The 25,172-nt window shown below is 50.4% G+C and overlaps 9 protein-coding genes across 9 annotated transcripts; 3 read left to right on the top strand and 6 right to left on the bottom strand.

Moving 5' to 3' along the window:
- Window positions 1-1,017: 1,017 nt before the first annotated feature.
- On the bottom strand, window positions 1,018-6,333 carry Pmar_PMAR023286 (hypothetical protein; the record flags this gene model as incomplete). Its single annotated transcript, XM_002783120.1, has 28 exons — window positions 1,018-1,053; window positions 1,095-1,262; window positions 1,310-1,534; window positions 1,579-1,664; window positions 1,708-1,780; window positions 1,824-1,928; window positions 1,969-2,108; window positions 2,884-2,987; window positions 3,031-3,147; window positions 3,197-3,297; window positions 3,346-3,514; window positions 3,565-3,636; window positions 3,684-3,753; window positions 3,800-3,963; window positions 4,012-4,149; window positions 4,196-4,389; window positions 4,438-4,527; window positions 4,620-4,758; window positions 4,839-4,930; window positions 4,996-5,104; window positions 5,156-5,292; window positions 5,379-5,466; window positions 5,530-5,593; window positions 5,638-5,737; window positions 5,783-5,898; window positions 5,941-6,081; window positions 6,126-6,212; window positions 6,258-6,333. 28 exons carry the CDS (start codon window positions 6,331-6,333, stop codon window positions 1,018-1,020), a joined length of 3,201 nt encoding a protein of 1,066 aa, XP_002783166.1.
- Window positions 6,334-6,482: 149 nt separating this feature from the next.
- Pmar_PMAR023285 (hypothetical protein) lies at window positions 6,483-7,694 on the bottom strand (the record flags this gene model as incomplete). Its single annotated transcript, XM_002783119.1, has 1 exon — window positions 6,483-7,694. The coding sequence occupies one exon, from the start codon at window positions 7,692-7,694 to the stop codon at window positions 6,483-6,485; it is 1,212 nt and encodes a 403-aa protein (XP_002783165.1).
- A 115-nt stretch (window positions 7,695-7,809) lies between these two features.
- Window positions 7,810-8,389, bottom strand: Pmar_PMAR023284 (hypothetical protein; the record flags this gene model as incomplete). The annotated part of the gene is made up of 4 exons (XM_002783118.1): window positions 7,810-7,855; window positions 7,943-8,077; window positions 8,119-8,261; window positions 8,303-8,389. The coding sequence occupies 4 exons, from the start codon at window positions 8,387-8,389 to the stop codon at window positions 7,810-7,812; spliced, it is 411 nt and encodes a 136-aa protein (XP_002783164.1).
- A 118-nt stretch (window positions 8,390-8,507) lies between these two features.
- Pmar_PMAR023283 (hypothetical protein) lies at window positions 8,508-11,548 on the bottom strand. Its single transcript, XM_002783117.1, has one exon. It carries the CDS (start codon window positions 11,537-11,539, stop codon window positions 8,567-8,569), a length of 2,973 nt encoding a protein of 990 aa, XP_002783163.1. The 5' UTR covers window positions 11,540-11,548; the 3' UTR covers window positions 8,508-8,566.
- Window positions 11,549-12,564: 1,016 nt separating this feature from the next.
- Pmar_PMAR023282 (Mannosyl-oligosaccharide 1,2-alpha-mannosidase IA, putative) lies at window positions 12,565-17,325 on the top strand (the record flags this gene model as incomplete). The annotated part of the gene is made up of 17 exons (XM_002783116.1): window positions 12,565-13,016; window positions 13,063-13,221; window positions 13,264-13,421; window positions 13,473-13,606; window positions 13,657-13,838; window positions 14,202-14,249; window positions 14,303-14,404; window positions 14,897-14,999; window positions 15,054-15,187; window positions 15,240-15,370; window positions 15,413-15,488; window positions 15,536-15,649; window positions 15,995-16,071; window positions 16,119-16,214; window positions 16,417-16,570; window positions 16,623-16,740; window positions 17,227-17,325. 17 exons carry the CDS (start codon window positions 12,565-12,567, stop codon window positions 17,323-17,325), a joined length of 2,337 nt encoding a protein of 778 aa, XP_002783162.1.
- Window positions 17,326-18,015: 690 nt separating this feature from the next.
- Window positions 18,016-19,327, top strand: Pmar_PMAR023281 (U3 small nucleolar ribonucleoprotein IMP3, putative; the record flags this gene model as incomplete). The annotated part of the gene is made up of 6 exons (XM_002783115.1): window positions 18,016-18,223; window positions 18,573-18,726; window positions 18,768-18,875; window positions 18,918-19,038; window positions 19,090-19,215; window positions 19,268-19,327. The coding sequence occupies 6 exons, from the start codon at window positions 18,016-18,018 to the stop codon at window positions 19,325-19,327; spliced, it is 777 nt and encodes a 258-aa protein (XP_002783161.1).
- Window positions 19,328-19,551: 224 nt separating this feature from the next.
- Pmar_PMAR023280 (tRNA nucleotidyltransferase, putative) lies at window positions 19,552-21,679 on the top strand (the record flags this gene model as incomplete). The annotated part of the gene is made up of 7 exons (XM_002783114.1): window positions 19,552-19,669; window positions 19,716-19,808; window positions 19,858-20,039; window positions 20,404-20,544; window positions 20,592-20,714; window positions 20,758-20,864; window positions 20,908-21,679. 7 exons carry the CDS (start codon window positions 19,552-19,554, stop codon window positions 21,677-21,679), a joined length of 1,536 nt encoding a protein of 511 aa, XP_002783160.1.
- Window positions 21,680-22,087: 408 nt separating this feature from the next.
- On the bottom strand, window positions 22,088-23,939 carry Pmar_PMAR023279 (hypothetical protein; the record flags this gene model as incomplete). Its single annotated transcript, XM_002783113.1, has 12 exons — window positions 22,088-22,265; window positions 22,314-22,406; window positions 22,453-22,580; window positions 22,625-22,744; window positions 22,791-22,895; window positions 22,937-23,032; window positions 23,076-23,204; window positions 23,253-23,327; window positions 23,376-23,479; window positions 23,524-23,629; window positions 23,693-23,760; window positions 23,807-23,939. 12 exons carry the CDS (start codon window positions 23,937-23,939, stop codon window positions 22,088-22,090), a joined length of 1,335 nt encoding a protein of 444 aa, XP_002783159.1.
- Window positions 23,940-24,098: 159 nt separating this feature from the next.
- Window positions 24,099-25,168, bottom strand: Pmar_PMAR023278 (conserved hypothetical protein; the record flags this gene model as incomplete). The annotated part of the gene is made up of 5 exons (XM_002783112.1): window positions 24,099-24,279; window positions 24,338-24,537; window positions 24,797-24,922; window positions 24,970-25,052; window positions 25,100-25,168. The coding sequence occupies 5 exons, from the start codon at window positions 25,166-25,168 to the stop codon at window positions 24,128-24,130; spliced, it is 630 nt and encodes a 209-aa protein (XP_002783158.1). The 3' UTR covers window positions 24,099-24,127.
- Window positions 25,169-25,172: the final 4 nt, after the last annotated feature.

Here is a 25,172-nt window from a genome sequence, read left to right as displayed (position 1 = left end):
CCGGGGCCCAATGTAGACCTCTTGTCGGGTGCCATGACCCCTGACGGATTCGATCTCCTTCAAGACCATGAGCCTAGCGGCCTCGCTGGCGTCTCCTTACCCAATCTAAGTGAGGTATTCAGAAACAGCGTACCCACGCCCAGGGGACTCGAGGACCCACCACCAGAGTGCAGTAACGGAGGTGTACATGACGGTGTGACGTAGCTTGAATGATGCTGTCTGGATAGAGGCGCTTTGGGTTGAGTCAAGGGAAAACAGATTTGACGCGACAGTGGAATCCCCGAGATGCCGGGTCGGCTGGTAGCAGCGAGAGACAGTCTAATCGCTGAGATCACAAAAGCTCGAGTACTGGACCCATCGAGACCCAGCCTTACTGAAAGATGTTTCGCGTTATCTCAACTCTGGCGTGGAGGCCGTGTTTGAATCACGTTGTGAAACTAGAACGTATTTTGTCCATCTTGGATGTAATGTAAATGGCAATCATAGTCTTGTTTTTGACAGTGTGATTCTTGGATGGGATACTTTTGCAACCCTGATCGAATATTTATTGTCGAATTGACGAGGAATATAGTATTGATAATAGCGACTCTATTGTACCAATACTATTGAAATTGTTGAACAATGTCAATGGTATTGACACGATTGACAAAGCCAATCCGGAGACAAACATTGTCATACTTGTGTGTTCGCTTGCCCAGGTTACACGGGAAAAGGTGTGCATGGGTACCCTTATGCGATTGGCCCCTCATGGCTTTGCACGAGATGGAGCTGGGCGTAGAGGCATCCTCGTCGATAGCCTCCGCAATCTGCTTCAATCCCTCAGAGCACAATAGGTCCATACCAAAGGAAGGCTCCTTGATCGTAGCTAGTAGTGCTTTGAGCCTTCACTAAACGCTGAGCGGGCCATAGTGAGAACAAGGGGAATATCCGTGAAGGCACTACTTACATAAAGAGCATTCGGCGACTGTCCAAGGCAAAGACAGATATATGATCGGAAACGTCTCCACTTCATGGGAATCATCGAGCGTCAGGGGATACACGTCGTTCAAGCATCTGAATTTCGGGAGTAACAGACTAAGTCTCTGCGTCCCTACATAGAGCTTCGAAAACGCCTTCTGGCCATTGAGCTGATGGCCTAGGTCCAACTTTCGGACCACTTTCCAGTGAAGGAAAACCTCCTCGAAAAAGTGCGGGTCGGCACAGAAACCTCCCGGGCCCTCGCCAACATAGATTAATCGACGTCCAGGGAACACCTTCACGGCCTGATCAAAGTTGTCAACCCCGCTGTGTTGTACTAGAGGCAGTGTACTTTGACTGCCTCAGCGTCATTCCGGGGGTACACTATGAGGAGCGTTGCGTCCTCTCTCGAGCGTTCATGATCGCCCTCGAGCTCTTCCGTGGAAGACACACAGGTCAAGTCACATTTCCGCGATAGTAGCTGCCGGGACCACTTGGCCGTAGCCGAGGCCTGCCCCTCTGCATGGGGGTTCACAACTACTATAAGAGGTGCTAGCCTGATACACTCCTCGAGCGCCTGAGCAAGGAGCCATCGAGGACAAGCTGTGATGGTCGACCTACTTCCTCTGTCCATCGAGCTGGCCCGTATTGGTCAAAGTACTTCCTCGCCTCATCTGCGGTTACTCGCTCATCGCTCGCCACACTCCCTGAAGCGTGCCATGAGAAACGTGTAAATGAGCAGCAGGGGACCTCGGCCGTAGATGATATTGGCCACATCATCAGCACTAGCAGTCGCCATGTCAAGTGCTTCTAGTTGCCGCTCCTAAGACAACACTGAAGGTTCACCCTAGGAGCATAAGTGTAACCTTCTGCCACCGCTCGAGCGTAGCCTCAGCCGGCAGTGGGTCGATGAATTCCGACGTTGCCTCAGGCAGGGCTAGCTGGTGGTAGATCTTTGTGACCATCGGGATCTAGAAAGGTAACTTCCGATGCTGAGGAGTGACTGCCTACCCCATCATGCGTCAATACGAATCCCACTGACATGCAGCTGAAGATAGTGATCACTTTACGAGCAGGGGCAGGTACTAGCTCATGGTACTGGCGGCGCGCCCATGCTGTGAAGGCTCGATGCCGGACACGGAAGGCCATCACTGTGAAGCAACACGACGACCAGCCGTATATTGACAAAGAGAACACAACAATGATGAGGGAGTTGATGAAGATCAGTAATGGCAGTTGGTGGGGGAACAGAATCATTCTGACTTCTTCCCATTATGTTGAGCGCCGTTACCGGTCGGCCCCCGTCTTTGAAGATGTCCCCGCTACCCAGCTGATCAGCTCCAACCGTCATGGCGGCCGACCGTGACCTTGGGGATGGGGAGGCCGGCTAGAAGCAGCCGTGGACAGAGCCGTGTCCTCCCAGCCAATACCACGCCACATCGCCATCATCCAGCCCCGACGGGCAATGCAGCCACATAATGCCGACCGGGGGGGCATCGGCCTCCTCCCACTGTATAGGTCGTCAATCACGAGGATACGACAGCCGTCAGAAACCGTTCCAAATATCTCAGTTCAGTCGGTCTACGACGGCGGCGGCTTCACTCGAAACCAAACCTAGACACTTTCGGGCATATTGCCCGTACAATCTCTGATGCGATTGAGTCGTATTTTTGAATGCCTCTCTCCCACTTGCCACCCTACTCATGAACACAGACCCCTGAAGTCGCCGAAACTGTCAACAGTAGTATAAATGATGGAACTAGGAGTTGGGCTGAGGCTGTACTCTCCGCATAAACTCTCTCTGATTGATATACCGTACCGTCTCCGAGTGTATCACCGCACCCGTCCTCCTCCCCCCATGGGGTTGGCTCGCGCCTATCACAACAATAAGCCGCCGTCCCGTCCCGAGCCGTGACCGCCGCCCACCTCCTATTCTCTGCCGCATGGCTTTCAACAGCTCATAATCACCGTCATGTCGGACGAGGTCGAAGGCATCTCTCAATCTGCGCAGCTGGTGAACGCCGAATTCCCTGGAGCAACATTTCCCGCACCTTGACGAGTTAAAGCCAATACCTCAGTCGTGGCAATATCGCCATTTGCCCGATGAGATTATAAACTTGTTCATCGTATATGTCCATCTGCGCAAGATTGCAAGTGATGTCGCATGTCTGCTGAGGGTTCAAACGGAACCTAAAACCTCCTTTCTGATCAAGGCAGCCAGCATCACCACGTGGCTTACTGTCCAGTCCGTTGCCAGGCAGGAGCAGGGGGCTCCCCAGATAGGGGAGGCGCACCCAACGCGTTCACAGCGTGAGGCCGATAGCTCAGTCTGTCCCGCAACTGACCGAGACTATAATAATTCCCTATGAACCCCACGGTCCGACTCACTTGCGGGAGAATGCCTTTAGCCATGAGGACGTAAGCCGGCGGGTCCTTGGCTTCGTCCGTTTCCATAGTGCCAGGACGTGATAGAGTGCTCTTCTCAGTGGACACTATCCCCATAGACCGGGCTAGGGAGAAGCCCATACATATGTTGGTGATGTCAGGTATAGTTAAACTGATGATAACAAAGGAGTCCCTCATGCCACGCAGTGATCATCTCACTACCTGTCCATGTCCGATCGATACAACGTATCAGCGATGGCACAGTAGAAGGAGTCGAGATCCTTACGGCCGTGTCTGGTAGTGAGCAAGATCCCTATTATAGACAATAGGTCTTAGCCTACTGTATGAACTCCAGAGCATTCTGCCGCTCATGTGAACAGTTACAGCAGCACTGCAATGCTTTGGCTATACCTAGAACACCAAGACATACCACAACAGTTGCAACTCCTCCTCTCACCCCAACACAGATCACAAAGTTGACTAAGCCCAGCTTGCAAGAAAGCATCCGGCCCTCTCCGTCGAGCTTCCCCCGCTAGGGCCAGGACAACCTCGGCCCCGAAGATGACAGGGACCTCCATTTGAGTTTTCGAATTGGCCGGCGTCCCCGACGCGTTTGACGATCTGATCGGATACATTCCGCAGGGGGAGGGGGCCTCCTGGGCAACTCACAGTCCTTGCTTCTGTGAGCTCGTTGCCATAGCGTTGTTGGCGTTGCTGAGCTTATCACAGTGGACACCTAACTTGGCCACTGATACGATGATAGTAGTTAAGTCTAGATTAGAAATCTGGATCGAAATGTGGGAGAACCTGAGAGCGGCTCATGAGCTAGATCGAGGCTTTCAATAGAACTCACCGCTTGATGCCAGTCTTGACAATGTCCGTGAGCTTCCTCAAACTACGGCTCTTGACCAGTGAGAGCATCTCCTGTGGGGTGTGGTAGTACTGGTAAACAAACCCCGTGAGCCGATGAACAGCAGCGGCCATTGCAGAGCCGGGCAAGGAGCCTCCTTGGTGCATGGGCACCTTAGGGTCCAGCTCCTCGACGAACTGAGGCGAAGCGTCAAAAGAAGGATAATGACCGATCATTACTACTACCTGCCAGAACTCGTCTTGGTTTCGGACAATATTTATGCGAGCCGCGATCTTCCTTCCCTCCTCCAAGGCCTTCTCCGTTAGTCTCGGTCGCTAAGGAGTATGACTGATTGAAAGGACTCCACGACTTTCACTGCTTGTGATTTGACATAATTAGCTCACTGATATACGATACCTGCGCTTACCTCAGCAGTAGTAGGAGACAAGGAAGCCGATCTATTATACTCGCCTCTGTTCTTATCGTCCTCACTGGACGATGAGCTCTCGTCAGAGGAATTACTACTCTCTGTTATGCTACTCTCATCCGAGTCCATCCACGCATACCTTCATCATTTCCCATCACGTAAAAAAACTTCGCTCCGCTAGCCCGACCGGCCAGCATTCACTCACCCCAGACTGCTCACCTCTTGCGCCTCTTCGGCTTGGAACGCGCCATGGAGCTGCTACCATCTTTCCGCTTAGTCTCTCTCAGCTTTCCTGGACCCTTTCCACGACTCTAGATTTGACAATAATACGTTTCTCAAGAACCAGTAGTCTCAAGACTACTACCGCTCCGCTTACTTCCGTTTTAGGTGTCTCCCCTCTTTTCTTAGCTGACTTCACCGTTTCACCGCCCTTGGGCTGCTTGTCCTCACTATCGCTCATAATACGCATGTCACTAGACTCCGAACTGACAACCAAACTGACCGTTACCCCGTGGCCCTAGAGTCTGAAGACTGACCTCGTATCATCGTCATACTGTGAGGCTCGCTTCACTGTGGTTTCCCTCTTCCTGGCATCGGCCACTGCAGAAGCCAAGTCGCCGATATCAGAGTCCTCCGACTCAGACATGGTCTCCTTCCAGGTCTTATGAGCATTCTAAATAGCCACACACATCCGTGCCCCATTGCTCCGGCTGGCCTAATGTACGCTGTTGTTGTTCCCTGAAGACCTTCTGGCTGTACCTGTGGGGCCTCTACGACGACCGAGCATGATGACAGGACAACACTACTAAGAGATGAACCATTAAGAGTAAGATACTTCAACTCGACACTAAGGTTCCACTCGTCACACGGACATGCATACCATAGTAAGATTACTCCTTCGGGTGTCTACTTCTGACCCAAAACCCTTTCACCGGACTTAGGCTCTAGCATGGCATGGACAGTAACGCACTTGCCTGAAATAACGCCCTGCTGATCGACTCCACCTCATAGGGCGTACCGTTCTTGCACTTCACAGCAGCAGCATCTCCAGAGAGGTGCTTAGGGTCATCTCCATGTAGTGCCTGACTACTGCCAACCACAGTAGCCGTATGACGAGGCTGACAACGAGAATGAACCTCCGAGTACTATAAAAACCCCTTCACCTTGTGCTGTCCATCATTGACATACGTCTCATGGCTTTCAACACTGCTTGAGGTCTCAGAGATCTTCGCTGGCCCACCGCTAGCAATACGGTTGAAACCAAAAGGGCCATCACCTCCTGAAGTACCATAAGGCCGCCTACTGCAGACGAGGCGGCTACTGTCGTCAAATATCGGTCGTGGTCTTCGTAGCATTCTAAATCCTCTTTCCATTTCATCAAAGATATCCGATCGCATCGGCTGGTCGAAAAAATCATCATCGCCGTCCCACGTACGAGGGGCTATGGGCTGGGGAGGAGCACCTACCAAGAGTCTTACTCGTGACAAGAAAAGGCTCTGAACTCACGCTTGGGCTCCAGAGAGTCCAAAGGGATCGGCTCGCCCTGGGACTCCCCGCCTTGACGGTGCTGTAGCATTCGAAGCATCATATCATCTGAGATACAAGGCTGACATACTGCAAGTAGCCCCATGAGCCTACCTGGGACTTTGAGCCAAAAGTATCCCCTGGTTAGAAGTATGCTGACGAGGGAGAGGACGAAGAAAAAAGCGGTCATTTCAAGTGAATCAATAGCTATCAAATGACCACGAGTACCCAGAAGGTAACAACTCAGCAAGTGGTAGATAGTAATCATTAATCTACGAGGAATGGTAGATGATAACCCAACCGTTATCTCAATAATATTTCAAAATCACAATAGTCTCCTCATCGCTGCCCATACACAACCTCACCCCGAACCATGCAGAGGAGTCGTCTGGTGCCCACGGGCCGGACACCTGGGGGCCAGATGTCCGCTGATGCCCGCATCCGCCTGGCCCGAGCCGCGGCCATGACGACCTCGTCGGGCACGGTACTGTCATCAGCCTCAGAATCTTCTACTTCAGACTGCTTACTACGGCGCTTGAAAGTCCTCGCTTTCCTCCCATCTCGGCTGCCGCCTCCGCTCCGCTTGACCGAATGGTTATTTTTCATCGGAATAGCCCTACTGGTGCCCCTCACCGCAGACCTTTGATCCAAGTCAGACGTATAGTCACTGACTGTATCATCGTCAATGCCCAGCCGCTTCGGTGGCCTCCGGGAGAGTCTCTTAGGTAGACTTCTTGAATTCACTGAAGCCCCTCGGGGTTCATCTAAGTACTCCGAGGTGTCGCTGTCAAGATCCCACTCGTCGTCGTCGTCCTCGTCATCAGCCCTTGAACGTCTGGGCGGAGACCTTTGCCGTTTCCTCGACCTAGGAGTAGTCTTCTTTTTCTCCTCTCGATCAGCCGTCTTCTTATCAGACCCATCCCCCAGCGTCATTACTATTTCCCCCAGATGACATGGGCTCTCCCGACACACCATCGCGAGCAGTAGTCGCAGTTCCTTTGATCGCAGTAAGAGCTCATCGGCTTCAGCGAATAGTGGTAGACAGTCCACGCTCCGAGGCCCTACCATCCCCATGGGCTGAGGATGGGGCTCCACATCCGCGGATACATAGAGGATCCTATCGTCTCCGAAGAGCTTGTTCGTGAGCTCCACACACAGGCGGTTGTCAAGGAAGGTCCATCGAGCCGATACATCGTCAGGCTTCACCGCCCGACGTATCGACTTGGGCACGAGCCTCTCTACATATGTCAACTCCGCTGGCTTCCGCTTCGCCTGACACACGGCCAATGGAAAGGACTCGGGCTCCTCTGGGGCCGATGCTGGTATGTCCGCCGTGCCATCCACTGGGGGGACAAGCCCTTCACCTGACTGGCCGCCTTCTACAGGATTATCCTCCATGAATTGCTGATCGAGCATCGTGAGCCAAGGGGTATGGTCTACCTTCTCCTGTTCGAGACCATCCATCAGGGCCGACCCCAAGGCTAGGGCCTTGGCCATCTCGAAAGAAGGCAGGTTCAATTGCGTAACTGCCGATCCTGGCGAGGACGACATAGTTAAAAAGAAGCGCTGTAACGACAACTCCACGCCCCTCCGGAGAACACAACGACCATAGTGTATCCACAAAGGGAAACGGCATGTTCCTCAACAACAGGCCCCACACGAACTGCTACTGCCACTGCTCGACGAGGCCCCACTTGAGCTTCGAGGCATCTCTATTGTACTAATGCATTCCGCACACACCACCAGCCTGAACCACGAGACCGACCGAGATGCCTTTCGCTGTATCCTCTTCCTCCTACCCACTATTCAAGGGCACCTCCCTGAGGAAATTAGAGCATATATTACACACACTGCCCCCACAGGCACTGCAGTCGGTGAAGGACCGCACCCAGGGGTCATTGAGGGACACACTGCGCTCGCCACAGTACTTGCATCTGCCACCAGCGTTCTCTCCTATAAACGTGAAGGTACTAACCTGGGCTCTGGCAGGGGCCTGCTAGCAGCCATGGTCTTCGTCTCCTTAGAAGTCGATGTGGGTAGTTTTTGGGCAGCCTGCATCAGCTTATGAAAAGTACTCTCTGCAACTGCGACCTTGTCAATTCGTACGTGCTTAATGACCTGTGACACACCACTGCTGAGGAGGCTCTCATGTCACTTACCTCTGCATGGCTGGAGGCCCGACTGCAACGGTCAGGGGTGGTACTCGTGAGGTCAATCACATCCTCCAGAGTTCGCTTCCGAGCCATATCAGACAGAACAAACAACTACTCCCAACATCCCTCCACTGCTGACAGCAAGTCGGTGAACATCCATCGCCTTCAAACACGATATTCACAACAGCGAGAAACGTACACGAGATAATGCTAGGTCTATATGATTCTCATTGAGTACATATGTATAAGTACAGTTCAGTGACCACCACATTAGGCCTGGCCGCCACTTTCCTTGAGCTGTTGGACCGCCTTAGGGATCGCCTTACTCAGCCTCTCCTTCACCTCAGCCGGGCACTCCGCGAACCATGGGTGACTCTCAGCCTCCCACCTTCGGAAGGCCTCCAATATGGCCATCTTTAGTACAACCCCTTCCAGTAGAGGATCACGGATCTCCTCGTCCTCCTCATCCATATCATCTTCCGAATCACTATCACCAGCATAGTCTTCCAGCTGGCCAAGGATCTCGTTGTAAGCGTCTTCCTCACTGATCTCCTCCTCGTCGTCCTCCTCATCATCATCCTCACTACCGCCCATATGCCCATTATCGTTGAGGAGAGTGGCGCCCCTCACATGGGACCTCTGTCTGTCCCGCTTCACCTCGTACTCCAGACCAGCAGTGAGGACCTCGATCAGCCTCACCGGGAGGGGCGTCCTGGTCCTAACACCCAACAGGGCAGGTGCACGACTGTCAATAAGTTTGATAAGGGCCGTGAAGAGGATCGTCCTCGAGTCTCGGGCCGCCACCTTGGGAGCAGTAACACACCACATAGCCATCAGAGCCTCTAAACCAGTAGCTGCCTTCCCCTCAAGAGGCACGCTGAAGCCAGCCATGGTGTCAACCACACCAACCGGATTTGCATGGGCCAATCGAGCAAAGACGACCAGAAGGGACTGCACCAGATGCTGAGCCCTGGCCGCTAGGAGCCTCTGTAGCATAGCCTGCATGAACTGTGGCCCGAGAGCAGAGCCCATACGCTCGACCACACAAGTGATCAGTGGGCCCGCGAACATCGCAGCTGAGTCATCCAACTCGTTAGCATCGAGAAGCCTCTCCAGAGTAGAGAGTACCCTAGTCTTGGCCTGCTCCAGCTGGCCCATAGGGGCCCTCCGCACGACGTAGAGCAATGTGTCACAGGCGTTCTGAATAAGAGGAGCGTCAGTGGTGTGCAGACAGAGACTCAGCAACTGCTGCACACACAACCACATATCCTCAGGGTAAGGCACTGAGGACCGCTTCAGCAGGATGGACAGCAATTCAATAGAGCTCCCCACGGTGTGACTTTCGTATTCGTCAGGATTCGACAAACACTGGCGGATCTTAGGGGTCACAGTAGAAGACACCTTGCCCAGAAGGCTCCTATCCACTCCACAGGCACACGAGAGCAGGTCCAGGACCTGCAAGTGGACCAACGGGTCCATAGCAGCCCTGTCCCAGAGGCTCATAGTGAGACCTAGGAAATCGTCACCAACAGCCACGATGCTCTTAGGAGAGTACCGCGTTATCGAAGTGAGGGCCTCGATACACAAGTGCATTGACTCATCAGCCAGACCTTCACCAGACCAGTTCATAAGGCTGCCTATGGACTGGAAGCCGCCGCCACTCAGGAGTAGTGCATTGCACTCTTCTGGTCTCTGAGGAGCGCATATCTTCAGGTATTTACAAAACGCCCGAGTAGCGATGAGACGTAGACAGATGTGATTCTTAGCCTGCATCGCCTCAAGACTATGCTGTAAAATTGTGTAGCAGTCAGCCGTGAAGCTGGCCTTCATATACTCGCATATCTTGGCCAGTAGAGCAAGTCCGCGCAGCCGCAAGAATGGTGGAGAATCTTCCTGACCAACGATCCCAGCAGCGACCTTGACGAGGTTGTCGACTTGCCCAATGGGTTTCTTCTGTTCCCCATGGTGATTGATCGCCTCACACGCCCAGCCAGTCATCAGCAGACCAACCTCAGTTTTCTTCCAAGAGTAAGGATTAGCCGTAGACGCGGCTCCGGCTGTGACCAAGCCAGTAGCCACGTCTATGATGGCCTTGAAGGCTTCGCTACTGAACGACTCAATCATCTCAGCTGCCATACCCTCCGCAGACAGGCGAACAGTTAGAGCTGCGAAATCGTCATCCTCGTTGGCCAGGAACGTCGCCGGGTCGTCGGACCACTCAGCCATCTGACTCTCAGTCACTTGGCAGTAAGGGGCCAACAGCTCGAGGATTGCCGCAGTCTTGCCTTTAACGATAGGCCTGAGCTTCGCCTTTGAGACCACGGAAGACAACAATTCACAAAACTGGACAAGTAAAGTAGTCGGACCACCGTCTTCTTCCTCGTCAATACCACCCTCCTCTGAATTGACCACCAAATTGACGTACTGGACCTGTCCACCACGAATGAACTCACATACAGGCTCCATCACGGCCTCGAGCATCGGCTTCATCGCTGAACCCAGTCTTTGCAGAAGCTTGCTGACCGCCCGAACTGCTGCTAGCACTGCCAGAACATCTCCACTTCTGGCCATTCCCTCCACTACTGGAAGCCATCCCTTCAGCATACCAACTGCCAACTCATTGCGCTGAGCTTTGGAAGTAGCCTGTTCGGCCACAATGGCCGCTGAGGTGCTGAAGAGGTCAAGAGCCTTCCACCTAGCGACAAGGGGAATGTTAGTATCCATCGCTAAGGCGCGCAGAGAGCCCTCCAGATGCAACAGATGACCAGCGACCTCCGGACCGGCCTCGTCCTGGAAAACCTGCAGCATGTCAAAGCAAATTGACCGACGTTCTCCTTGAGCAGTCGGGTCCTGCATGGTCTGCACTACTCTATCCAGGACAGGCTCCCACCCTTGCAACGAGGTCTGGGCGGCACACTGGGCTGCGCATGCGTGCACGAGTTTTCGCACCGTACTGTTGGGCTCAAAGAGGTCCTCAGCCAACACTGATCGAACCTCGTTCTGCTCGTCCACTGTAAGTTCGGTCCAACGACTTCTCACGTTACGCTTGACTATGGTCAACGACAACTGCCTCATTGGGACGGACTGTGATGGATCTACGGCAAGGCGGCAAAGAGTCGTTTGAAAGCCAGGTAGGGTTTCTCGTTCGGCTAAGGTTCCTTCAGCAGACCTCCTCAGGTCAGCATTGGAGGACGTCAAACCATCTAACAAGGAGAGTAGGGTGGCGGCCGAGTCGCAGGACATGTACTGATAGCAACAGCAAGAGGAGGACGGAAAAAGCAATCCTGAGGGTGATCACGGTGATATCTCACTCGAGCGTTGCTACATGCCTGAGGAGACTGATAAGGCAATTCAGTAGTGAGACTCTCAAAGAGCCGACTTAGACGAGAGCAATTCACACTGTTATAAGATGAGCGCGGAACCGGGCAGGCCAGAGTGACGGCTGCCAATGTAAAACGGCGTGAGCTCTATGCGCGAGATAAGAAGATATATGTGTCATCGGTTGTCTATGGGGGAACCAGAGATTTCATCTGGACCTAAGCACGCCGTTATCATTGTCTATACCGCACAAAATAAGGCTACAGTAGAGAAGGACTACTACGATCGCAAGTTGTCGAATAGTTCAAGGTAGAGGCATGGAGATGCTCATGATGGCTTCCTCGCACGGCCAGTGTCAACACACCATCCGATGGAAGACGCGACCAAAACCATTCAATTCAAATCGATTACAATGGCGTAGCGATATGTCAACGGAACGACTTGTACTGAGAGCGGTGCACTTAAAAACTCAGCTGATTCTAATATAGTCCAATCTCATCAATATTTCACGACCGCGAGTCACAGTGATGTTCTTTCCCATCGCATCTGGGCGGATTTTAGGTCGAAAAAGAGTCCAAAATAGTCACTTTAGTGACCTTTTCGAAAATTGACCATCACCTCAGTCTCACCCGAAGACGTTCTCCGTAACTGTCCAATATTAACCTAACAAGTGGACTAGTATGAACGGGTACCAATATCGATCAGAGCGTGATGTTAACGGACTCTAGCTCCGCACTATGCTCCTGCACACAATGGTGCTATACTCGTTACGGCGGCGTCGGCGGTGGGCAACAATCGAATCTCAAATATCAATTCTCGGGAGTACGGTATTATTCCCTCATACCGTTCCTTTAGAAATTCATAGGGAAATCCAAAGCAAGGCATCGCGGAGAGTGGACACTTTGATGAGGTTTGTTGGTCTCAGCTACCATTTTGTTACCCACTCCAATATGCTGCTTGGCCTTGATACTCCCTTTAAGTTCGGCTTGTTCATAGGCTACATCATCGTATGGACCTCTCAAAGCATTCTAGTCCATCTAGCTGCGAAGAGGGGCATCGAATACAACTACACTACTGTTGTTTTCTTGCAGGATTTCTGCAAGATGCTCATAACTGTTTTCTTATTCGTTCGTGCTGAGGGCAATCTCGCTGACCTTGTACGTCAAATGGTGGTCCACAAGAAGCTAGCTGGCCTCTATCTGGTCCCAGCTGGGCTTTATGCCATTTACAACAACCTCACATTCGTGTCGATGTCCACCTTTGACCCAGCGACATACTATGTTCTACTACAGGCCAAGTTGGTGGTCACCGCGGTCCTCTGCGTTACATTGCTGGACAAACCCGTTAGTAAAATGCAATGGTTTTCCCTTCTTATTATCACCATAGGAGCCATGATGAAAGAGTAATCGCATTCTGCTGCTGTCGTTGAGTGCCAAAATGGTGGTCAGGTACAAAGTGTTCTTGCATGGTTTCGAAGGTGGTCACTCTATATGGGATTACCTCCTAGTGCTCCTGCTCGTGATGCTCTCTAGTTTTGCCGGGGTTTACAATGAGAAACTCCTAAAGGGTCAGGACACAGCGAGCCCAAATGTGCAGAATATGTTCATGTAAGCTAGATTGACGTAGCAGTAAGAGAACTCATTCCGCAGGTATATAGTCTCTATGGCTTGCAACGCTCTGGGGTTGATGCTAAGAGGCTCAGGTTGGGGCCTCATCACTGCATTTTCATCCGAGAATCTCAAACCAATACTTTCTTGGAATATTTTGGCGATTATTTTCAACGCCGCTATAACGGGAGTTATGACGGGTAGTAGGGCAAGGGTAGATACAGATGGGCCGGAGGATGGGCGTCCCTTAGGCTTCTTCCTAAAGCATCTGAACTCGATACTGAAGTCAATAGCAGCAGCAATTCAAGTGTGGACGGTAGCAATAACCTCATCTATAGTGTTCGGATATCCGATCGACTTGGGAGTATTCCTTTCTCTAGTATTGGTAATACCACTCCTTTTCCAAATCACCTTCGGCGAGGCAATGCTGTTCAGGTAACTGCAGGCGTGTGGATTTATAGCCGATACCCGGAGAGCCCGCCCCCCACGGCTAAGTTGGTTCCAACACAAGAGTCCAATGAAGGGCGAGGCGACGTCGAACTTGGTGCTCTAGAAAATAGCGATATAGCATCTAACTCGGACGAGCCTTTGCCAAAGAATGCGAGGAACCGTCCATCGTCAGCGTCAATGAATGGGAAGGAATAAGGTTTTGACCGGGTGTAGTATTATAGTGCCTTGCAGATCAACAGATAGTGCGCCTTTCTGGAGCTAGATCTGTGTTGAGGGAGTTGTGGTATTTCTATTTCCTATAGAATGGGCCTCAATTTTTTATCATATGTGCATAATTTTCTCCTGGCAGTCTGCGTAGTAGTGGGAAAGCCGGTGACGGAACGGAAAGGTGGTCTATATGGAACGTAGTAGTGGGTGACTTCCTTTCTCACTCGAATACTATCAGTATAATGCTCTGAACTGAACACAGGGTCACGTCATGCGATTTGTGAGGAGATGAAATTGTAGTGGTATAGATTATCGTTGTTCAGGGATCTCATCGAACAGATGTATGCCCACGCGTTTGGAGACTATATGAGGTTATAACGGAGGCACTAGGCGGACTTGAATAGTTACGTTCTGTATGTGTTAGATATGCCTTCCCTTATGACGAGCTTCGGCCGCTCTCTTGTGATGGGCGAATTGCTCGAGAACGAGGCGATCTCGACTTTATCATTGCTAATGTTTCTATGACGTAGGAAGGGGGAGGGGGATTTGTTATATGTTTATGTTTATTACTGCTTGTTAATAACGAGTTGTTATATGTTTATGTTTATTACTGCTTGTTAATAACGAGTTGTTATATGTTTATGTTTATTACTGCTTGCTAATAACGAGTTGTTATATGGTTATGTTTATTACTGCTTGTTAATAACGAGTTGTTATACGTTTATGTTTATTACTGCTTGTTAATAACGAGTTGTTATACGTTTATGTTTATTACTGCTTGTTAATAACGAGTTGTTATACGTTTATGTTTATTACTGCTTGTTAATAACGAGTTGTTATATGTTTATGTTTATTACTGCTTGTTAATAACGAGTTGTTATATGTTTATGTTTATTACTGCTTGTTAATAACGAGTTGTTATATGTTTATGTTTATTACTGCTTGTTAATAACGAGTTGTTATATGTTTATGTTTATTACTGCTTGTTAATAACGAGTTGTTATACGTGTATGTTTAGATACATCGACTCGTTGGATTCACTTGTGCTATTCGATAGGCTCGAAGACTTTGGAGAGGCCGTCGATTTTATATCACACAATGTGACTTTTGATCGCGATGTGGTACGTGGGAAAAATGTACCATGCCGGGATAGAACCTGCGACCTTTGATGATAGGTGGTCTCGGCCTTTGAAATGAATATACGAGTCCTCGGTGGGCTTCTATCTGGTCATCTTCATGCCAAGCGAATGGGCATACCATCCGGTTACCAGGACGATCTACTACGGAAAGCCATCGACTTGGGGGATAGGTGGAAATGATGACGATCCCGTCCCTGTTCGCTTACCGTGCTACTTATTCAGGCTCTACAAGGCTTTTGATACATCAACAGATCTGCCGGCGGCTCGAGTGAATCTAGTTAAGGGTATCGACATTGATGATGAGGAAGTACCAACGAGCATTTCTGTAGCAGAAGCGGGCAGTTGGATCATGGGTGAGGAGTTGGGCCGATTTGATGGAGACTGGTTTTTTGCAGAGTTCGGCACTTTGAGTCTCCTTACTGGCGATTGGAAGTACTACGAGGCGGCTCGGAAGGCGTTGGATCATTTATGGTATGGTCTATACACACGCAATATTGTTAGGTTCATGCTTGGGTTAGGTATATGAGGCTTGGCCCAGCGGCGCTCATGCCTACCACGATCTCGATATCAACAGGGCTGTGGATGGACAGTCTCTCATCAGGCGCCGGGCCTGGGCATGACTCCTATTATGAGTAATCAGATGGACGACATTCGTTGTTCATGGTATCACCTATGTTGGACTATATGTATTCTTCAGAAGGATTAGTCTATTTACATATGAAATTTCAATAGTTTATAATAGTACTATTCTAGTACGATAAAAGGGAAACGGAATTTATGTAGGAGACTTTCGAGGAGGAGCGGTTGAGCTCGCTCACTCCGCATTCGAGCGACCGATCGTCTTATTGATCTCATCCATCATATGTGTCTAATAACAATTCAAAATAAATAGGGCTTGAAACGTCGAGCCCCACGAAACGCCTTCGCCTCTCCTTCGAGTATGTACTATCATATGGTCATCTATAGACTTTTGCCAGGTATCTGTTGAAGGCTTATGTCCTCTTTGGTGACGTGGAACTGTATGAGCGTTTTATGGACCATTTCGAAGGCATTAGTACGAGAGCCGAGATGTTATCAACGACTTGAGCTCTTGTTGAACAGGTTCTTATCAAGCCGGTGGGCAACTGACCTTCGATGTAGCTACAGATTCACCAGCACATACACAAGTGTCGCCACTACAGAGTTTTTGGGGAGGAGGTACGTGGAGCGATTGGTGTCCATCAGTGTGAGCGGATTTGCCAATTTCGAAAAAAAAACTTGGGGAAATTCTCGTTGGGTTTTCCTCTACTCATATTTCAAGTAGCGTGTGAACTTTCATATCGGGGAGCAAACTATTGAGCTCAGCTGAGGAGACGAAACATATATTCCAATATCGATCGTGATAGTTTCTAATTGTCAGTCGTGAATGCCATACAAGGGCCGTCAGCGTACGCGACGTCCATCGCTCGGATGTGGTCTCGACTTTGGGACTTCATGGGCGGCTTGCCTGAGGTTGCGGATATAAAGGAACGAAGAGTGGCTCTGATAGCCTATGGCCGGGACTTCAATTTGCGGTACTATATGTCGGCGGAGCGAAGCTGTTTTTATTGGGGATTTTATCAACAGGCCAGAGTTGGCGGAGACCCTTTCTCAACTGGGTGCAGCAATCAGTGGTGGGGTGGAGGACGAGACGTATAAGTGGAAATTGGAGAAGATGGCAAACGACTTGGAGAAACGAAATAAGGTGAGGAATTCGCTCGGAAAAATTTCACATAGTGATGGTATTGGTTTCCATGCATGCATTCTCTGTGGGAGACACGTTATTGTGACTGATGCGTATGGTACTGAGCTTTAGTACTGAGGATTGAGGCTCGTCGGATTGTAGTAAAATCTGGTCATGGGATGTTGTTGACGTGATTTTACTCTTCGAGTTCATTATGTATGTATGTTAATTCTAAGCTTGAAGGGCATCTAATCCTAGCCGTTTGGAAATAGTTTTTGAAACGGGGAATAAGAAGTCTATCCCTGTTACAGGTATACGCTTCTCCCTATATATACATAATAGTATTATGACTATGTACAATGTATAGTATTTTATGCGTAGTATTATAATACTATTATACTATGTATACTATTACTTAGGCTACTAAGTATCATGACTAGTATTATGATACTTAGTATCATGATAATACAGGGAGTCTGTAGTACGACTTGGTTCCCCTCCGCTCAGGCCGTATGCGGGTACGCGTCTTTAGCCGACGTTCTTGGCCATCGCAACGATGACCGTATGGACAGCTTTTTCCTTAGTGAAACTCTGCCTTACCTGTAACGCTTCATGAAGACCTCCCATCGCTTATCTTGCTTCACTTGCAGGTATATGGGGTTGACCGGTCCTGAGGTTGTAGCTAGTCGATTGGGTAGTGGTAGTGTGGGCCGGTTGTTCACCACGGAAGCCCACGTTCTACCATTGAGCCATCTGGTGCCATTGGCGAGGGACAGGCCTGGCCATGCACGTGGGCAACGAGGCACGCGTACCACGCCTCTGGTCTGTCCCATGGGGCCTTCGCCCGTGTTGAGATTCTCGGACATGGTCGATTGGCAGTTTTCCCACGGCGCGTGGACGGTGTGGCCAGAGCTTCCTACGGTCCTTAGGGAGGCCATTCCAACGGGAGTAACGATGCCTAGGGGAAAGGCACGACTTGTGGTTCGAGCCGTTGGGATGATGGCTGAGGAGCCTGTGTTCAATCTGAGTGTGGGAACGGCGATATTTGGTGGTAGGATTCGACAAAGGAGTGGTATGGAAGAATTTCAATGGGACTTGGGCGAAGCGAAGCGAACGAGGCTTGTTAGGATGATACATTCAGGGCCGTCTCTTAGGGCTGCTCTGAAGAGGCGTGGGAGGTGTTCTGATGACACTAAGGCTTATCGCAATCATAGTAAAGCGAGTGGCCGAGTGTTCTCTGGAGGGCCTCACTGGCGAGAGACTCCGATAAAATCGCAACGTAGGGATTTCCGGCTGATGTTCTCGGGGGATGGTATGGACTTTGGTTGCAACCGAACAGGCCAGGACGAGTACAGTGAGGCTGATAATGTGATGGTAGTCGTGCATAGAGCCGGCAACTGCTCCTTTGCTGATAAGGCCTTAAACGCTCAGTTGAGGGGAGCGAGTGGTATCTTGGTCATCGATAAGGTCGACTCTGGGCATAAGAAGAATCTAGTGATGACATGTGAGATTGAGAAGAACTGGTTATGTCGATACGTACATATCCCTGCTGTTTCTGTACCAGCGGTGGATTTCGCCCCTGTTTTATCCCTTTTGACGGCTGGCCATAGTCTTTTCGCGCAGCTCTTGGATGCCGCGTTGTTGTTCTAGAGTCGTGTCCTACTAGATACGTTGCCTGTAATTGCTATACTTGTATAATCTCATGTACTATTACGAGGGAGCTGAATGCTTCCTTGTGTTTTACTCCGGGGAGTTCTTGTCTTTCGGCGAGCCCTCAAGTCCTTTTACTAGAACTGTGTGACACAGGCTAGTGTTGTGTTTGGTGGTGACACTGAATGGTGTATTGGTTGTAGGTGTCACCACTGTAGAGATGAGACAATTGAAGCCCCATGAACAGAAGCTTTTGCGGAAGGTCAACCTGTACCAGTGGAAACGGGACGACAACAACGTTCGGGAGGCGAAGATTATCCGGAAGTATGGTATCCAGGACAGAGAGGACTACACTAGGTAGGCTTTGATTGGTACGAGTTGGCCGAAGTGTGGTATAGGTATAATAAAGTGTCGGGTTTGGTGACGAAAGTAGTAGCGCAGTTGAGGAAGCTGCCCGCTAGCGATGAAGAGCGTATCAAAATGACTGAGGTTCTCCTCGACAAATTGTAAGTCGTTTGTTCCTCTTGATGTAAGGGACTGTGGCGTAGGTACACTATGGGAGTCATTGCTACTGCATCATCACTGGACAAGTGCGTGGAGCTCTCGGCCTCATCCTTTGCTAGGAGGAGACTTTCAGTGGTTGTAACTCGAAACCACTTCACTGAGCAGGCAAGTTTTTATGGCCAATCGACAACATTTCCATTGAATGGCGATTTTCAGGTTTCCCAAGCTAATCGATATATAGAGCAGGGCCATATTTCCATCGGTCCTGATGTTGTTACTGATCCGGCCATGCACGTCACGAGGGAGATGGAAGACTGTCTGCAATGGAGTCAGGGCTCTAAGGTAACGTCTTGACGACGACTAGTATAGGACGACTTTGTCGTTCTCATCTTAGGTCAAGCGTAACGTTATGGAGTTCAACGAGGAACTAGATGACTTTGAGCTTATGGGCTGACCGCCTTATACGTTCCTTCACACTACGTCTTCAGTTCTGGGTTGAGTTTTCTGGCTCGCTGGTGACTTCCATGTGGCAGGGGTTGTTGTATGCGAAGCGCGGCAACAACTACCTCACGACGCGTTGTACTTGGTAGTCGTTTTCCTCATCATCCTCCTCCTCGACTAGGCCCTTATTCACGTCCCTCATTATCTCTATCGCATTCAGCGCAGCAATCAAGAACCATGACGAACTCTATAGGGACGAGCAAGCTATTGTTGCAGGAGCCGACGATTGTACTCACAGAGAAGGAAACGGCGATCTTCAAAGTTATCATGGACACCATTTACCACTTCCATCTCAGTAACTCATCAGTCTACCTCTTCCCTCCGCATCGTCCTTGGATCAGATACAGTCCCAAGGGCCGCAGGCGGCTGGGTTAGGGATAAGCTGTTGGGAAAAGAAAGCGATGATATAGATATCGCTGTTGACGACATGTCAGGTGGGGCCTCCACAGCGACTACAGTGTGCTTTTGATGAACTCGCTTCAGGGGAGGCCTTTGCGTACAAAGTGAAGGACTTCCTCACGAGGACCTCGCCGGGTGCATCTTGCAGCTCAGTTGGGGTGGTCCGTGCTAATCCTGACCAGAGCAAACATCTCGAGACGGCTACTCTGAGGGTATTCGATATCAGCCTTGATGTCAACAATTTACGTACGGAAACATATACACTGGTAAGGGAGAAGGAACGTGCATAGTTCCGGGGGAAATCGGGATTCTCGCTGGTGTCGCAGTTTACAGACTTGCGGGGTTCAAAGAAAATATCAATAGGTCTAGACTAGAGAAATGAAATCATAAGATCAATGATCTAGTTCACTTGACTACAATGAATGCCATGCATGCATGCTCACGTTCCTAACTGGAAGAAGGTGATTTTCCAAATTTTTTTCGGAATTTCCGTATTCATCGCGGAATTTCTGTCACCATTGGTAACTCACCAACACACGTAACTGCCTGTGCGCTCATTCCCCGCTACTGTCGTCTTATTTTCTTCTGCGCCTTGCGATAAGCAGTCCATTTTGGAGCCTTCACCGTCAGGACTCGCGTATACCAGTGGTGGCGCTTGGAACCCCACAGGAAGATGCCAGTCGCCGGGACTTCACCATTAACGCGTTGTTCTACAACTTGCGCACAGCCAGCGTTGAGGATTTCACAGGCACGGGCCTTGACGATCTCAGAGTAGAAAACTCCATGTTGGGAAAATGATGAAGTTTCCTTTCTCTCAGGCTGGTGTCATCCGAACACCCCTGGAGCCCACCATCACTTTCCAGGACGACCCCTTGCGGATCCTCCGAGCCGTGAGGTTCTCCACGAGACTTGGGTTCAAATTGGACGATGAAATAATGAAGGTGAACGTCACTATCATCAGTATGCATAATGTGGTGGTCTCAGGCCGCGTCGGACCCCAACATATACGGCCTTTTACTCGTTAAAGTGTCTAGGGAGCGATGGGGTGTGGAGATTCACAAAATGCTCATTCGTCGTCTTACCAGTTTAGAGTAATAACTCTGTCGCTCGCCTCATATTCCATCTGTGAATCAGTTCCTTGGATATGCTTGCCTCCCTCGGTATCATCAACGTCCTTACAACAGTCGGCGACTCTGCTAAATTCGAGGAGCCCGATGCCGTCCCTAAGGACCAGGGCTCTATCGTCCGTGCCCTCGTCCAGAATGTCCGTGAAGTCGAGCCACATCACACCCTCTCAGATGATCAGCATTATGCCCTTACGCTTGCTATTCTGACCTCGGGTGTCTACGGCCTGCATGTTAGAGAGAGGCCGAGCAAACCAGCACGGTGTGCTTGCTATGGTGTGCTGCGACACGGGCTCAAACTGCCCAACGCGGACTCAGAGAGGGCCTCGGCTATCAGCGAAGTGGCGTGGAAACTGTCGAGGGCGTCGCAGGAGGAGTTGGTAAACCCTGTATTCATAGGGCATTGCATGCGTTACCTCAAGGAGGACTGGGTGGTCGCTCTGTGTCTTGCAGAGTGTCTCGCGGCTGCTCATGAGAGGCAGCGGTACGTTGACTGCCGACAGAGGGTGTTGCTGAGCGGCCTCATCGGGTGTTGGAACTGGAGAGCTCCTATCAATGGCACATCATTAGTGAACGACTTCGGCATGCCTCGAGGTGAAGGTCTCAGTGTCCTCCTTGACAGGCAAGTCGATAGGTTGTTGAGCAACTGCAGTATGGTGGTTAACGACGAGGAGGAGTACAAGGCTTGGCTCCAGGGTGAGGTCGAGGAATGGATGGTTGCCAATCCGGAAGCTGTAGCGCGGGCTAATAAACACGGAAAAGCAAAGAAGGCAAAAAAGTGACTTCCTGTTGTAGTCAGAGTTTCTCTAGTGGGTTGTCACGTCATCTGTGGTGTATTAAGTGCGGTAAATCTGTAGGGTGTGACGCGTACACATGATCGTGGTGAGTTCAGATGTCGTATAACGCGAGTTACTGAGACGCATGTGAACTCTACAAATACACTCTTTGAAGTAGACAGAGTCAGATTTGGGGACATCGCTGGCTAAGGTGACAGTCGCTCCTCTGTTATGCTACGAGTGAAGTGGGTTATATACGAATTAGAGCGGATTTCATGGTGTATACAAACGGTGTTGTACATACCTCCTATCGACATGTAATATCGTATTTACCAAGGGCTTGTGTTTTCCAGTTGGGTATGATGATATTAGATTCGTAACGCAGTAACAGGATATAGAAGGAAAATCTTACAATCACTGTATACCAATGTTATCAGCACTATTTCGTATCTCTGTCATTTCTACATCTACGGACTCAGGGCTGGGACGGGCCTCTCCATTCCTGGGAGCTTCCTCTGATGGGGTCCTCTCAGAGAGGGGTTTCACTGCCCACCAACCCATAGCAGCGCTAGCACTGACAACCATACGCGACCTAACGATACGACAACTGGGCTCGCGTCTCAGCAGCAAGTGGACCAACCTGGGAGAGAAGGCGGCAATTGGGGGTGCTGCTTGGCCTAATAGGACCCGCTCAAGTACTGTCGAGTTCTCACCCTTGTTCATGTCGAGGAACCTGCTCCTCAGCCGTACACCATAGTAGTTTCGAAGTCTTTTCTTACCGAACCTCATTCTTCTCGCCTGGTCGGAACCGCTTCATGAAGGGCTCGCCGAAAACAACATACTTTCCGCAGGGACTGTAGCTGGGCTTGAGCGTTGGCACAAACACTTGACACCGCTCTGATGGTATCTGCTTTCAAATCTCATCGGGGGAACAGCGAGCCATGAGCTCACGTGTCGGGCAGAACTAGCGAGGGCGTGGCCGAGATTGTCGGGCGGCATGTAGAGATTGCTATCGCGATCTCTAGAGTGCATTCCAGGAGGCTGTTTCACGTTACATACAAAAGCCGTTACCTGACAACAATGCGACTGATCCCGAAGTCAGGCCTAGGAAACTCACCGTGGGCCTTCCTGTAAAGGTATCGACAGCTGTGAGCTCCATCTCCGCTCCGCCCGACACTGTTGTCACTAAAACGTGCTTCCCATCCGGAGCGTAGGTGAGCTCCTAATACGACTAATACCGTTATACGGCGCGAATCAGCTCACCGTGGGATAGAGAACTTCTGTTCGACCAGCGTTATGTTCACTTCCTGCAGTTAGCGACATGAATGGGGTGAACGTTCGCAGGTCGTACAAGTGAACCTTGAATTTGCAATATGGGAAATGTTGCAGTACGAGTAATTACAACGCCATTGCCGAGCGCACTGGCAGCGGCGAACACGACTGAGCCGGGAGAACTCGGATCGAATGCTACACTAGCTGCAGAGTGGTGACCTCCATCATTAGGAAGTTCACCGGGGACGCTGGTGAGCCTCTGTACAGGAAATATGATACTCAAATCAGCCTTGGGGAGTAGTCTCACTGCGCTATCTTTCATTGCCTCCGGCATACGTGTATCCCAGAGGTAGAGGTGGCCATCGACTGTGGTGAATATAGCCTAGTGACGTCAAGGTAGAGTAACACAGTAGAGGTTGATCGTCCTTACCAGGTCGGTACTCGGGTGCACGTCTAGAGTGTGAACCGGAGATTTTCGACCTTTGAAAACTCGCGTGAATTTATTTTCGGTGAAGTCCCACAGCCTCACAGAGCCTACAGAGGGGACTATGACAGTGACACGTCAATGCACGGCCTACAGTCCCAGTTGACGTCCCCACATGCTATGCCTGTCTCCCACTTGTAAGAGTGCATAAACTTAACGTGACGGACGCCGTACTTGTGAGAATGAAGAATCCGCACCGACTGAAACCATCAAAGAGTCCGCCCGTTGCCCCCCCCCGGAAGGCCATGACCCTAGATGCTTACATGGTTCAGCGTGTCCGTATCATAAATTCGTACCGTTTGGTCCGACGAACATGTTGCCAAGTAACGGCCTGGAGGTTGTGGTAACAGTAGTGGGCCGAATCTATAATTTCTTACCAGAAGCCGAAAAACTCAGAGAAGTGATCGGCCGATCGTTATCCTTATAAACATGTGCCAGAGCGAGGTTATTGATATCATCCTCCGTCCATGACACGCTGCTAGAATCACCGTCGAGACCGGAAGGAGGCATAAAATTGGAGCAACTTCAAATTAGAACCAGACGGATTTTACCAGACTAATCAATAGTAAGTCTTTTGCCGCCCACCCAGAGAAAGGAAACCCCATACCTCTATAACTCAACAGCTTTCACCCTAGCCAGTAGTGAGACATGATCCCAATGAATTCAGTACAGTCAATTTGAATATATGCTAGTCTCCCTCAGAAGAGGCAACTGTCCGACCCTTGCGGAGCATCCCCTTCTTGAGCAGCCCTGGCCCCACCATCGCTGACCGCCCCAGGGGCTTCTACTTCCTTCTCTACACTAGATGGGTCTTCCCTTTGGATTTCCCTGGCCTCCTCCACGGGCACTTCTAAACACCATGTAAGTCAACCGGCAGTGCTGGAAGTCGTTGCAACAGCGCCCTTTACCTTGAACTAGGGGCCTTTCCGGTGATCCTTCCTCCATAATCTCAATATCGTCGCTAACATAATCGTCTTCCTCCTCCTCCTCTTCCTTGCCTCTGCCGAGTATCTCCTGGAGCTCAGCCATTTCCAGAATATTGAGCTCTTCGTTTTGGAAGTAGCTCTGCCAGTTACTAACCTTCTTGGCAATCAGTTCCTTTTTAATCCTGAACCCCATTTCTCGTCAAAACATCCTAGACCTTCCACCCAGTGTGATCAACTACATGTGTTGGTTAAAACATGGAAATTTTGAGAAAATTTTGGAGAATAATTGTTCGTTTTCGTACACTTATATCCAAAGTCGTGTGTGGATTCCCATAATGTAGTGAGAAAATTCGCCATATCGGGTGTGGAAACCCAATATATATTCCCACACTGCTTCCACCCTACTACTACTACTACTACTACTACTACTACTACTACTACTTCACAAGAGCTTTCTGCCTTGCTCTCTCCTTAGAAGCGTCCAGGGTTACCCGCTCCATGAGAAGGGGTTGGCGACTTACACGCTCGAGCATTCGTTTCACTTCCTCCCTCCACTCCTTCGCCGCACTAAGCGCCTCTCAATAGCATCCAAATACCACCTTTTCCAATATTACCGAGCTTGCTCTCGTTTACGCCGGTTGAGCTCCTCGGACCCCACTGGCTGCCCTTGAGGGCCCACCGCATGATGCACCCTTTTCTGAGCAATGCATGAGCTCCTCATCCTCAACCTCCCCTCACACTCACATGTAGAGGAGATTTCGGTCTATCCGTTCGCCCAGCTTCAGCAGCCTCTTCAGCTCCCCTCTCGGCCATCAGC

Source organism: Perkinsus marinus (assembly GCF_000006405.1).
Source record: "Perkinsus marinus ATCC 50983 genomic scaffold scf_1104296937140, whole genome shotgun sequence".
Lineage (NCBI taxonomy): Eukaryota > Perkinsozoa > Perkinsida > Perkinsidae > Perkinsus > Perkinsus marinus.
This window is presented reverse-complemented; position numbering and strand designations above follow the sequence as displayed.

Excerpts from the sequence above, each read along its gene's own strand:
- Pmar_PMAR023283 (XM_002783117.1), bottom strand. The coding sequence starts at position 11,539 with ATGTCCTGCGACTCGGCCGCCACCCTACTCTCCTTGTTAGATGGTTTG.